This window comes from Trichechus manatus, unplaced genomic scaffold (assembly GCF_000243295.1).
Source record: "Trichechus manatus latirostris isolate Lorelei unplaced genomic scaffold, TriManLat1.0 scaffold00017, whole genome shotgun sequence".
Taxonomy (NCBI): Eukaryota; Metazoa; Chordata; class Mammalia; order Sirenia; family Trichechidae; genus Trichechus; species Trichechus manatus.
This window is the reverse complement of record NW_004443953.1, coordinates 18,673,904-18,686,029: the sequence shown is the minus strand read 5'-3', so window position 1 is coordinate 18,686,029 and position 12,126 is coordinate 18,673,904. Positions and strand designations below refer to the sequence as shown.

The following is a 12,126-nucleotide window of genomic DNA, read 5'->3' as shown; positions in this document are numbered from 1 at the left end:
GTTGTTTTCTAGAAGTTCCTAGGTTGTGCAAATGGCTAAGCACTCGACTACTAGCTGAAAGTTTGGCCATTTGAACCTACTGAAAGGCACCTTGGAAGACAGGCCTGGTGATCTGCTTTCAAAAGGTCACAGCCTTAAAAACCCTATGGAGCAGTTCTGTTCTGCACACATGGTTGTCAGGAATCAGAATCGACTCAACAGCAATAAACAACAACAATAATTGTTTTTCTGTTCTCTATTTCATTTATCTCTCTTCTTATCTTGTATTTCCTTCCTTCTGGTAGCTTTGAGTTTGGTTTGCTCTTCCTTTTCTAGTTTCTTGAGTTGTAAAGTTAGGTTATTGATTTGAACTCTTTTTTCTTTTTAATGTAGGCATTTACAGCTATAAATTTTCCTCTGAGCACTGCCTTCACAGCATCCTGTAAGTTTTGGTATGATGTGCTTTTATTTTCATTGAATTCTAGGTGTTTTCTGATTTTTTCCTTGATTCATTCATTGTTTAATAGTGGGTTGTTTAAGTTCCACATATTTGTGTATTTTTCCAGTTTTCCTTCTCTTATTAATGTCTAGTTTCATTCCATTGTGGTTAAAGATAGTTTGTATAATTTGAATCTTTTAAAGTGTATTGAGACTTGCTTAGTGACCTAACACATGGTCTATTCTAGAGAATGATCCATGTGCACTACAGAAGAATGTACACTGAGGTGTTGTTGGTTGGAGTAGTCTATATAGCACTGCTAGGGCTAGTTGGTTTATATTGTTGTTCAAGTCCTCAATTTCTTTGTTGGTCTTCTTTTTAGATGTTCTGTCCTTTATTGAAAGTGGTGTACTGAAGTCTCCAACTATTATTTTAGAACTATTTTTCCCTTCAATTCTGTCAGTGTTTGCTTTATATATTTTGGGGCTCTGAAGTTAGATGCATATATATTTATAATTATTATATCTTCGTGATGAATTGACCTTTTTATAATTATATAACTCCTTCTTTGTCTCTTGTAATAGATTTTGACTTAAGGTCTATTTTGTCTGGTATTAAAATTGCCACACCAACTCCCTTTTGGTTACTATTTGCATGGAATACTTTTTTTTCTATCCTTTCACTTTCAATTTATGGGCATTTTTCTGCCTAAGATGTGTCTCTTGTAGATAGCATATAGCTCAGTCATTTTTTTTTTTTATCCATTCTGCCTCTCTCTGCCTTTTGATCGGCCTTTGTTGATTTCTTATATTATTCAACCAGAGATTTAATATATACGTATATTCTGTTTTGTTTTGTTTTTTTATTGGTTCAACCTTTTTGTATTTAATTTTAAATGAATCTATCATTTATTTTGTTATATAAGGTGGAGCAGCTAATTTTTTTGTTTTTTTTTTCCTACTGATTCAGAGAGGTATGTGCTTGCATGGTGTTTATTTCAAGCCTAATAGCAGTTGAACTGGGCACAATCAGAACCTCATCCCTCCTTCCCGAATGCATACACGTGCACATGTGTGCGGGCGCACATACACAGACTTCACAGAAGGACCCTCCACTTCCCCATGCATTAAAATTTTGGCTGGGAACACCATCGCTGCTGCCCAGCACCAGTACACAAAGAGGGACCCTCCTCTTCCTCCACATAGTCTGTTCCCTCTTTGAGGAGGCAGTCTATGTTAAAAGCAGACATCAGTGCCTCTACCCACTGCTGGAGGGATGCCTGGACTGCTAGTGTGTGCTGATGAAAAAAAGTTTTCTGATCAGCACCTCACACTCCTTCCCCATGTCTTTGAGATAAGCACAGCCTTTACCTCTTGGAGTCAGGAAGGTGTTAGTTACCTCAGAAAGGACAATGTTGATTTTTATTTCCATTTAGATCCACTGTTACTGTTATCAGTTGAGTTATTATCTTTATTTCCACTGCTGATAGATGTGTTTACCTATATTTGAATGTTATGGTTGCTATTTTAATAAAAATTTGGGAACATAAATGTTAGGTCACTGGGCCCACACTATAATCTTCTTTGGGAATCTGTCTACATTTTTCTTTAATATTATTCTGTAGGTTTTAACAATGTTTTATTCACAGATGAAAAAGAAAGCAATGAAAGTGTGTCCAAATTTAAAAGTCTGTCTCGAGGCCCTAGTCAAGAAGTAGAGCTGTCTTCCAAAAAAGGTAAGTTAATATTTGAGTAATTTGGTTCTCTAGGATTGTAGTTCTATAAAACAGAAATATCTCCTTCAGAATTTAGAGGAGAACTGTGTGATTTTTTTAAAAAGCATTATTAATATATAACTTACTCTTAAAGGGTACTCTGTCATAAATAGATGGACTGCAAAAACAGAAAAAATAACATGTGAAATGTTTTTTGTTGAAAAAGAATATTAGGAAAACAAAAGGATCTATCCTTCTGCTCTGCCATTCCTGGCATATGGCTTTCATTACCATTCACAATATGGCTGCTGGAGCTCCAGCCATCATGTCAGTGTGCCCATTAGCAAGAGGAGAAAAGGCAAGGGACAAAAAACGGGCACTTCCACCCAGCTGAGTCAGCTCTCTTTAAAGAGATGCCAGGGAGACTCACCAAAAAAAATTTCTGTTTACATCTCATTGGCCATCCAAAGCTATAGCAGAAGCTGGGAGATGTAGTCTTTTTAGCTGGGCACGTTGCTGGTCCCAACAAAATCAGAGTTCTGTTACTAAGGAAGAAGAGAATAGATATTGGGTGGACTACTAGCAGCTTCTAGCACATCTAGCATCTGTGCCTGGTTATTTCTGCCTCATTATGCCCCCTAATACCAAAGCTTCAGGAAAATATGGTGCTTTGTGGGAACTGCCTGGTCTCTCCATTTCTGAGAACAGATTTCTCACTTCAAGGCAGGGAGTGCAGCAGACAGCTGCTCTTTGAAAGCCCTTTTGGGCTTTTCTGGTCTGGGATCAGTTGGGCCCTGGCAGGAGACCCTGACAGATGGAGCCCTGGGGCAGCAGCTCAGGAAGCACAACTGGCCCCCAATCTCCTGTCTCATTAGAGCAGTAGATGAGCTTTTACATAAGGATGCAGCCTGAGAGCCACCCAAGGAGACACATCAGCACCAAATGAGGGCAAGAAGCAAGTGTAACACCTGAAAAACCAGCCTATGCCTCACTTTTCCCCATCCACTCCAACTTGGCCTACATCTTGTCTTCTTACTTTCCTGTGTAGTCTCATGCTTGTAATTGGAACCATTCATCTTGTTTTCTGACTCACTCCCTAGATGCTCATTTTTTATCTTAACCCCTGGAATCCTTTGGTCCCTACTTCTCCTCAGCTTCCTTGGTTTTGGCTCCTGCCTGGCATGACTTTCTTTTTGCCTCATTCATTTTCATTCAGAAGCACTGGCTTAAAGTCCCTGCTGATATTTTGTGATTCCTGAATTAACATTTCCTCTTTCTATTCTTATCTCCCTCTTCTTGGAGCATGTGCTGTAGTAACACAAAGATAATACTTTCCTTGGTCAAGTATTAACAATCATGTTTTATTGCCAATAGCATTGTCCACTAAAATCATTAATAGCATTACTTTATTGACTTATTTTATTTAGTTTCACTAGAAGACACAATAGAAGAGGTAACTGCAGACCATCCAGAGGTTGTTGCCATGGTTGAGGAAACTGTGAAAATGACAAAGGATATGAACTTCGAACAGCCATATGAGAAGCATGCTGAAATTTTAGAGGAAGTCCTCAGAGAGGTAAGAAGTCCAACTGTTAATTTTGACATAGATTTAACAATAACTATTCGAAACAATACAGACAAAAATGTTAATCTAGTGTGTATAGAGAGTCTCATTGGACAGTATTGAAATCTGTAGCTTCAAATTCATGTGCATTTTGTAGTCAACAGCGTTATGTATAATGTATCAGAGTGAACAGCTGCTGATGCTCTTTGGTAAATTTTGATTATCATAGAAATTATGTAATGTAATTTCATAGATTTAAAATTAATTCACTAGCTTTTAATGTCTTTGATTCAGTTCAGTTGGTTCAAAGATGGTGCATATGAAGCCAGTGACAAGGTTAAATATTTCATCTATGAGCTAATTAATCGTAGACCAGACAAATTTTGCTCCATAGTTAATTAATTTCCTCCAACCCCCTTGGCCATGTGTTCTGTGATCGTAGGGAGATGGGTAGACAAACGAGTGACTTTCTAATCTAAGGGGAAAATAAAACCTCAAATACAATGTCCCACCCGTGGTAAATCAGAAAGCTTATCTTTGATTTATAAAGAACAAGGTATCCATATGAGTCTGTTTTGTACAGAGATCCTAGGTAAGGATTCAGAGCAAAAATCAAAGACAGAGCAAATCAGTATGGACTTGAAATGAACTGTTTCTGTATTTCTTGTAATTTGAAGATGATATGATTTAAAGTGATTATGTGAAAGTATAGAACCACTCTACAACACATGGGTTGTGGGCCTTGGGTGGTCTTCTTGAGCCCCAGGCTGTACCAGCCTTCCTGACTCTCTGGTTCCCACAGTGTGTGGCTTTCTGCCTCTGAGCTTCCCATGCAGACGTTTCAGCCTCCTCTGCATCTCTTCAGGTTGTTCAATTATCAGTTTATTCCTTCAGAGACATTGATGAGGACCTACTATGTGCCCTGTACTATGCTAGATACTAGGGATATAATCAACACAGATCTTTGGCTACTAACCTAAAGGTTGGCAGTTTGAACCCTCCCTGAGGGTCCATGGAAGAAAGATGTGGCAAACTGCTTCCATAAAGATTGTTATTGTTGTTGTTTGCTGTTGTAAAAATTGCAGCCAAGAAAACCCTATGAAGCAGTTCTCCTGTGTTACACATGGTATTACCATGAGTTGGAATCGACTCGACGACAAAGGGTTGTTTCTAGTTCCTTTAAGGAGTTATTAGCTAGGTGTGGAAGACTGACATATAAACCAATAATTGAGTTATCATCTGCTAAGTGGTAAATAGAGATGTAAAAGTGTAGGAATTCCACAAAGATTGAAGCTTTCGTCTCTTGCTGTAAAGTGAGAGAAGGCATCCTAGAGGAGATGACATGCGAGTAAGGGGCATTTTCAGGACTTTGGAAGTCCCATACCTGCCCTTGACTGAAAATTTTCTCTATTCTCCTCAGTTTATTCTGGAGGATACAAATCCACCAAGAGCACTACTAAAACACTTCTAATGTAGAGATAGACATAGTGTCATTAGATGGTAAAGTGGTGCTCTGGAATTGTACAGGAGTTTAAATCCTATGAGATTTTAACATCAAAGCTGAAATCAGATTGTCATTTTTCAAGAGAACAGAGACCTGTGCAGAAGACTGTTTTACCTGTCATCAGTTTCTGTGATCTCTATGGTTAGGAAAAAAATTTTCAAAACTAGCTAGATGAAGAGATAACTCTTTCATTAAGTACCCGTTCAACTCATTTGCACATTTTTTTATGGGATTATTTGTCTCTTTTTATTGTTCTTTATATGTTCTGAATATGAGTCATGTGTTGGATATATTGAAAATATCTTTACAAGTATTTTCTATCTTAATGAATAGAAGTTAATTTTAATGAGTCCCAATTTATTAACTTTTTTCTTTCAGTTAGTGCTTTTTATGTCCTGTTTCAGAAAACTTTGCCTACCCAAGGTCTTGAAAATATTCTCCTAGATTTTTTTTCTGGAAATTTTGCTTTACCTTTCACATTTAGATCTATCCTGAAGAGAACATCCAAGTAGTTAATAAACATATTAAAAGGTACTCAACATCATTAATCATCAGAGAAATACAAATTGAAACCACAATGTGAGGATTAAGGTCCATTTGTTCATTATGGATACACAGCTGCTCTAGCACCATTGAAAAGACCATCCTTTCCCACTCTCATAAATCCAGTAGCTATATATGTATTGTCTGCTTCTGAACTTTGTTCTGTTCCATTAGTCTATATGTCTATCCATGTGCCAATACAACATGTATTAACTACTGTAGCTTTTATAATAAGTGTTGAAATCTGGTAATGTAAATCCTTCAACAGCCTGTTTCTCCTGTCTTTGCATCCATCTTTGTTGTCATATATATCATGGTTTGTTCTGCTTGCCTTTTCGAAATTATCTTGGCATCTATAGGTACTTTTCACTTCAAATACAAATTAAATCAGCTTGTCCGTTACACACACATACCTACTGGAATTTTGGTTGGCTTGCACTGAATCTATAGATAAATTTAGTGAGAACTATAATAAGTAATATTGAGTCTTCTAATTCATGAACATAGAGTATCTCTGCTTTATCTAGGTCTTCTTTAATTTCTCCCATCACTGTTTGTAGTTTTTAGTGTAGAATCCTTCAACATCTTTCATTAGGTTTTTTCTTAGGTATTTGATTTTTTACAATGCTGTTGTAAATGGTATTATGATTTTATTTTATTTTCCAATTGTCATTTCTACAAAGAAATAAAACCAAACCTGTTGCCGTCGAGTCAGTTCCAACTCATACTGAACCTACAGGACAGAGTAGAACTGCCCCACAGGGTTTCCGAGGAGTGGCTTGGTGGATGCAAACTGCCGACCTTTTGGTTAGCAGCCAAATGGTCATTTCTACAGCCATTTTTAATCTTCATTTTTCTATTGTGCCTTCTACTAAATTCCTTGTTCTTATCTGATGTTCACAGCCCATGCTCAAAGCAGACATGACTCATGTACCTTGGGCCTAATGTATGGTCCAGTCCAGGGAAAATAAATAGGTTTTATTTCACTTGCCATCTCTGAACAGTCAGGTGCCACTCCAAAGCCACATCTGATGTCAGCTTCTTTTAGACTCTTTTGAAATTGTAGTTTAGCAATATTTTAAACCTTAAAAATATAAAAATAATGATAGATATCATTTTTACCAAGGGAGGAGAAAGGTCCCTCCCTTGTAATGGAGAATGCATGGAAATTGCTTTTTCGATACTCAGCCATTTGCATTCTTACCTGGTTTCCACCTAAACTAGCTACAGAGCTCAAAATAGAAGCTGATGCTGTGGGACACTGGGTATCTTTCTCAGCAGCAACTATTGCTTTTCACACTTTGTGGAGTGAAGCTGTTACAACAGACTTGCTCAGTACCTAATAGAAAAATGGTAGCAGCATAAAGGGAAATGAGCCTTTGGTGTCGAAACTGCCACTGTATGTTTTCCAGCTCAAGTCTATGACTTGCTGTCTAATGTACATCCTAACCACAGTCTGTTTCTCTTGTCATTGCATCTTTCTCTATCATATATCGTGTTTTGCTCTGCTTCTCTGTTCACATGGTTTTTTCTCCAATATCTCTATTCTTGTCTGTTCTTTTACCTATTTTGCAGTCATTATGTCTGTGTCTCCCACATCTCTTCCTTGTCATGTCCTACTTTCTCTGATCCCTCAGTCTCTCCTCTCCTCTTTTCTCTCCTCTCATCTTGTTCTCTCTCTCTCATCTTTCTATATTCACAAGTAATAAAGTAAACATAAAATAGCATAGAATACAGAAATCCAGAAATGCAAAACATTAACTATTTTATTAAGTTAAAATTGCAAAAGAACAGAAGGATGAATGATGTATGAAAATATGTTCATTTTTATAATATCAGTTCCTCTCACTCACCCCTCCCTTGAGGATCTCAGAGAAAAGTGCCGCTTTATTTTCAGCTCATCAAACATATGAGAGACCTATCCTGTCATTCTCTGGTAGACGCTGAACTGGACAAAGACCAAGCCTACAGGCTTCCCAGAGGCCTTTCTACCACTTTCTCTTCAAGGCACAGTCTCTAGACTCAGTCTCATCATCCCTCTGGTTAGCCACATACTCTGGAATTCTTTAGGGTCTAAAATCCTGAGGAAGGTTTCCCCCTTCTCCTCCAGTTGAGTATCCCAACTGGAGAATCAACCTCAATAGATCCCTCAGCTGAAGCTGTTGTTGCTGATATAGCCAAAACGGGCATCCTCAGGTACCCAAGTCCTCATCCCCTAGACCTTTCCTTACCTCAGCTTGTGAATTTTCCTGGCCTTGAGTAGCTTGTGCAACTTCAGCAACAGCAGCACTTCTCCTTGGAACCACCTGTTTTACTGAAGCAATAGGATATGCCCATAATGTTTTATTTCTCTCTTTTTTCTTACTCCAACATTTGTGAATATGTGGCCTTTTATCACCTGCATCAGGATCACTTAGGATAAATTAGAGCTAGAAAGATAACTTCTGCATTCAGTTTGCCCACACAAACTCCTCCCAGAAAGAAGGAGCTCAGAAATCCTGGCTACGTTCTTAGGGAGAGGGTGGAAAAAAATATGAACACAAATGAATGTCTCAGTAAATTATCTTGCCACATGAGGAGTAGCAGAATACCTTTTTAACATGAGAAAGGTTTAGCTTGGTGCTGCAGATCATATAATATAATGTTAAAGTCAGAAACAAGACAGTGATATTCCTATCACATCCATTTTTAATGTTTCATGGAAATTTTAGCAATACAAAATGACTTGAAACATAAATAAAAGGACTAACTGTTAGAACAGAGAAGAAATGGAATCATTTTTGCAGATGACACTGTATATGTAAAAATATCCAAGAAAATAATCTGAAAAACAGTAAGAGCTAATAAGCATGTTCAAAAATAAAGTAGCCAAAGGAATAAAAATCCCATACACAACAGGAACAGAAGTGTAAAAAGACTAATAAACCAAAACCCGTTGCCGTCAATTCCAACTCATAGCAAAGGTAAGCTTAAAATAGAGATGGAGGGCCCACTTGAGTAAAATTATTAAACTTTATATGTGAACATAAGCAGATGTCAACAAATAGAGATATAATTTCTTATAAGTAAAGACAAAATGTTATTAAGTATCTTTTTCAAACTAACATAGATTTGATGCTATTCTATTAAAAATCTCAATTTTTCAAAACTGACAAAATGACTATAAAGTTTGTTTGGGAGAACAAATAGCTGAGACTAGCTAAGAATAATGTGGCAAAGAAAGATAATAGAGGGAGACTTGCTCTGCCAAAAACCCAAACCAAATCCGTTGCCATCAAGTCAATTCCAACTCATAGCAACCCTATAGGGACCCTATACGACAGAGTAGAACTGCCCCACAGAGTTTCCAAGGAGTGCCTGGTGGATTTGAACTGCCAACCTTTTGGCTGGCAGCCATAACTCTTAACCATTATGCCACCAGGGTTTCCACTTTCTCTGCCAGCTAGTAAGAAGTGTTGTAATGCTAGAATGGTATAAAAGCCTTATAGTCATACAAGAATCAACAGAATCACAGAGAAGGTTCAGAAACAAAACTCAGTGTAGATAAAAATTAAAGAAAGGAAAAGTTATGTAACAGTGTTGGTAAAATTATCTGTTGGGGAAAAAATGATTTCAATTCTCACCTCAAATCAAAGTAAAAATAATTTCCATATAAACTAGTTTAAATGTTTTGTTTTGTTTTGTTTTTTTAAAAGGGGGGTGTTTTTTTAAACTAGACGAAAGTGTGTGATATTAAAATGATCTTGGAATGATCAAGAAGTCTAGACACAAATGCAGTAGAAGAATTCTTAAAAAATATCAGTAGAGAGACTATTTAATGAATATCTCTCTATGAAAATCATGAAAATCAAAATTTTAAGACAAAGGTCAAATTGGGAAAAGTATTTGTAATAAATGTTACATATTAATTCCTAAATATAAAAATTTCTTACAAATAAATAGGAAAAATCTAATACCCCAATGTTATGGACTGGATTGTGTCCCCCAAAAATATGTACGGTAAATCCTAACCTCTCTGTTTGTGCTTATAAAACTATCTGAGGATGGGTTGTCTTTGTTATGTTAATGAGGCAGGATTAGTGTAGGGTGTGTCTTGAGTCAATCTCTTTTGAGATGTAAAGGAAGTTAAACAAGCAAGCAAAAGAAGGAGAGATGGGGTAAGATAGATGCCAAGACACGTGGAGATCTCCAAGGAACCAGAAGCAAAAGAGACAAGGACCTTCCTCCAGAGCTGACAGAGAGAGAAAGCCTTCCACTAGAGGCAGTGCTCTGAATTTGGACTTCTAGCCTCCTAAACTGTGAGAAAATAAATTTCTGTTTGTTCAAACAGTTCACTTGTGGTATTTCTGTTATAGCAGCACTAGATAACTAAGACACCCAATATAAAAACAGGCAAAGAAAGGATATAAACAAATAATTCATCAAAGAAGAAATACACATGGCTAAAGAAAAATTTTAATGTTCAAGTTTCAAAAAGATATGAAAATTAAAACAATTTCTGTCTTGTCAAATTGGCAAAGATTTAAAAAACTTACAACAATCAATACTAGTGAAAATGTAATGATTCAGTCACTTTCAAACACTGTTAAACCAAAAAACCAAACCAATTGCTGTTGAGTCGATTCTGACTCATAGCGACCCTGTAGGACAGAGTAAATCTACCCCATAGGGTTTCCAAGGCTATAAATCTTTAGGGAAGCTGACTGCTACATCTTTCTCCTGCGGAGCAGCTGGTGGGTTTGAACTGCCGAGTTGGAACCACTGACCTTTCTGTTAGCAGCCTAGCGCTTTAACCACTGTGCCACCAGGGCTCCTTAAACACTGTTGTTGTGTGCCATCGAGTCGATTCCGACTCATAGTGACCCTATAGGACGGAGTATAACTGCCTTGTAGAGTTTCCAAGGAGCAGCTGGTGGATTCAAACTGGGGAGCTTTTGGTTAGCAGCCGAGCTCTTAACCACTGTGCCACCAGGGCTAGGAGTGAAAATTGATTCAGATGTTTCTGAAAGGAATGTGGCAATGTATATGAAAACGTTTTAAAGTGTCCACTCCTTTATTTCTTTTGACCCAGTAATATGTCTTCTAGGAATCTAACTTAAGGACATGTGTAATGCCTGGACAAAGATTTATGTATGAAGATGTTCATCACAGTGTTATTAATGACTATAAAATTAGAAATTATATGAATTGTATAACAGTAAGGGGTTCATTAAACAAATTAGAATTTATTCATTTGATAAAGTACTATGACATCATTAGATTTAAAAAAAATATTTCAATGAGATTTTCAAATTATTATAATTATTGTATCTCAGTGCTTCTTGTCTTTGACTGAAACCTAAGCATTAACGTTTTTATTAACCGTTTGAATTTCTTTATAGCTTTCTGGTTTTTTCCTAATCCTCCAACTTCTGTCTTTCATAATGTATTTTTTTTTTTGTCCAGCTCTCTTCTTTTACTCCTCAGCATCTCTTTTCTCTCGCTTTCCCTCATCTCTTTCTCCAGCTTCCTCTTTTTTTCCCCATCTCCTCCCCCACTAATACCTTAACTGGTCATTATGGGACACTGAATAATATATAACAAAAATATATGGTTATATTTTTAATAAAGGCTTTTGATTTCCATTCTTCATTTTTAAAAATTACAGCTTTGATGCTTTAAAATTAAGGTTATCTTTTAAAATTAAGTGTCTCTTTTTCTTCTGAGAGTAACAAGAACTTAAAAGATAGTTGGTTAAGATGCACAAAAATTATATATCAAGGTAGCATCCCACCTCATTCCTTGACTTGTCAAGGTATGATTGTAATATTAGTGTGCAATTCTTCACAGGTAATGAAAGAAAACAAGAATAGATTTCCTGGTGCCCCAAAAGAAGGAGGATGGGTTGTGGATAACTGCCCTTTTACAAGAGAACTGTGGATAGTCTTAGTCGAGAAAGGAATTTTACCTGATTTAATAGTCTGTTTATCAGATATGGAAAACAATGGTTGGTAAATATTTGTCATTTAAATTTTGAACTGAAATGTCTATTGCTGATAAGATGTTTGGTTAAAGATGGATACAAACACCACCCCAGCAATTCCTGCATATGCAAAATGAGGCTTCCATCCACTGAGTAGGTGGCAAAGGATAGCGTCCTGGACCACTGGAGTTTCCAGAGGCTCTTATAATTTTTCTTTGAAGCTGAGAATTTAATACTTCCTCCTGGTCAGCAGCTATAACTTCTTTTTAATTTTTTTTTTCTACGTTAGGTGAAAGTTTACAGAACAAATATTTTCTCATTAAACAGTCAGTACACATATTGTTTTATGGCATTGGTTAACAACCCCACAACATGTCAACACGCTCCCTTCTCAGCCTTGGAGGACCCTTTTTTTTTTTTT

General features: G+C 36.8%; 1 protein-coding gene across 2 annotated transcripts in view; it reads left to right on the top strand.

The window, feature by feature from the left end:
- The window catches only part of AK9 (adenylate kinase 9), a 135,442-nt gene that overhangs the window by 51,130 nt on the left and 72,186 nt on the right, over positions 1 to 12,126 (top strand). For both annotated transcript variants that reach the window (XM_023727645.1, XM_004372457.2), the window contains 3 exons: positions 2,067 to 2,153; positions 3,560 to 3,708; positions 11,573 to 11,729. In XM_023727645.1, the coding sequence (XP_023583413.1) occupies positions 2,067 to 2,153; positions 3,560 to 3,708; positions 11,573 to 11,729 (393 nt within the window). The remainder of the gene's footprint in view (positions 1 to 2,066; positions 2,154 to 3,559; positions 3,709 to 11,572; positions 11,730 to 12,126) is intronic.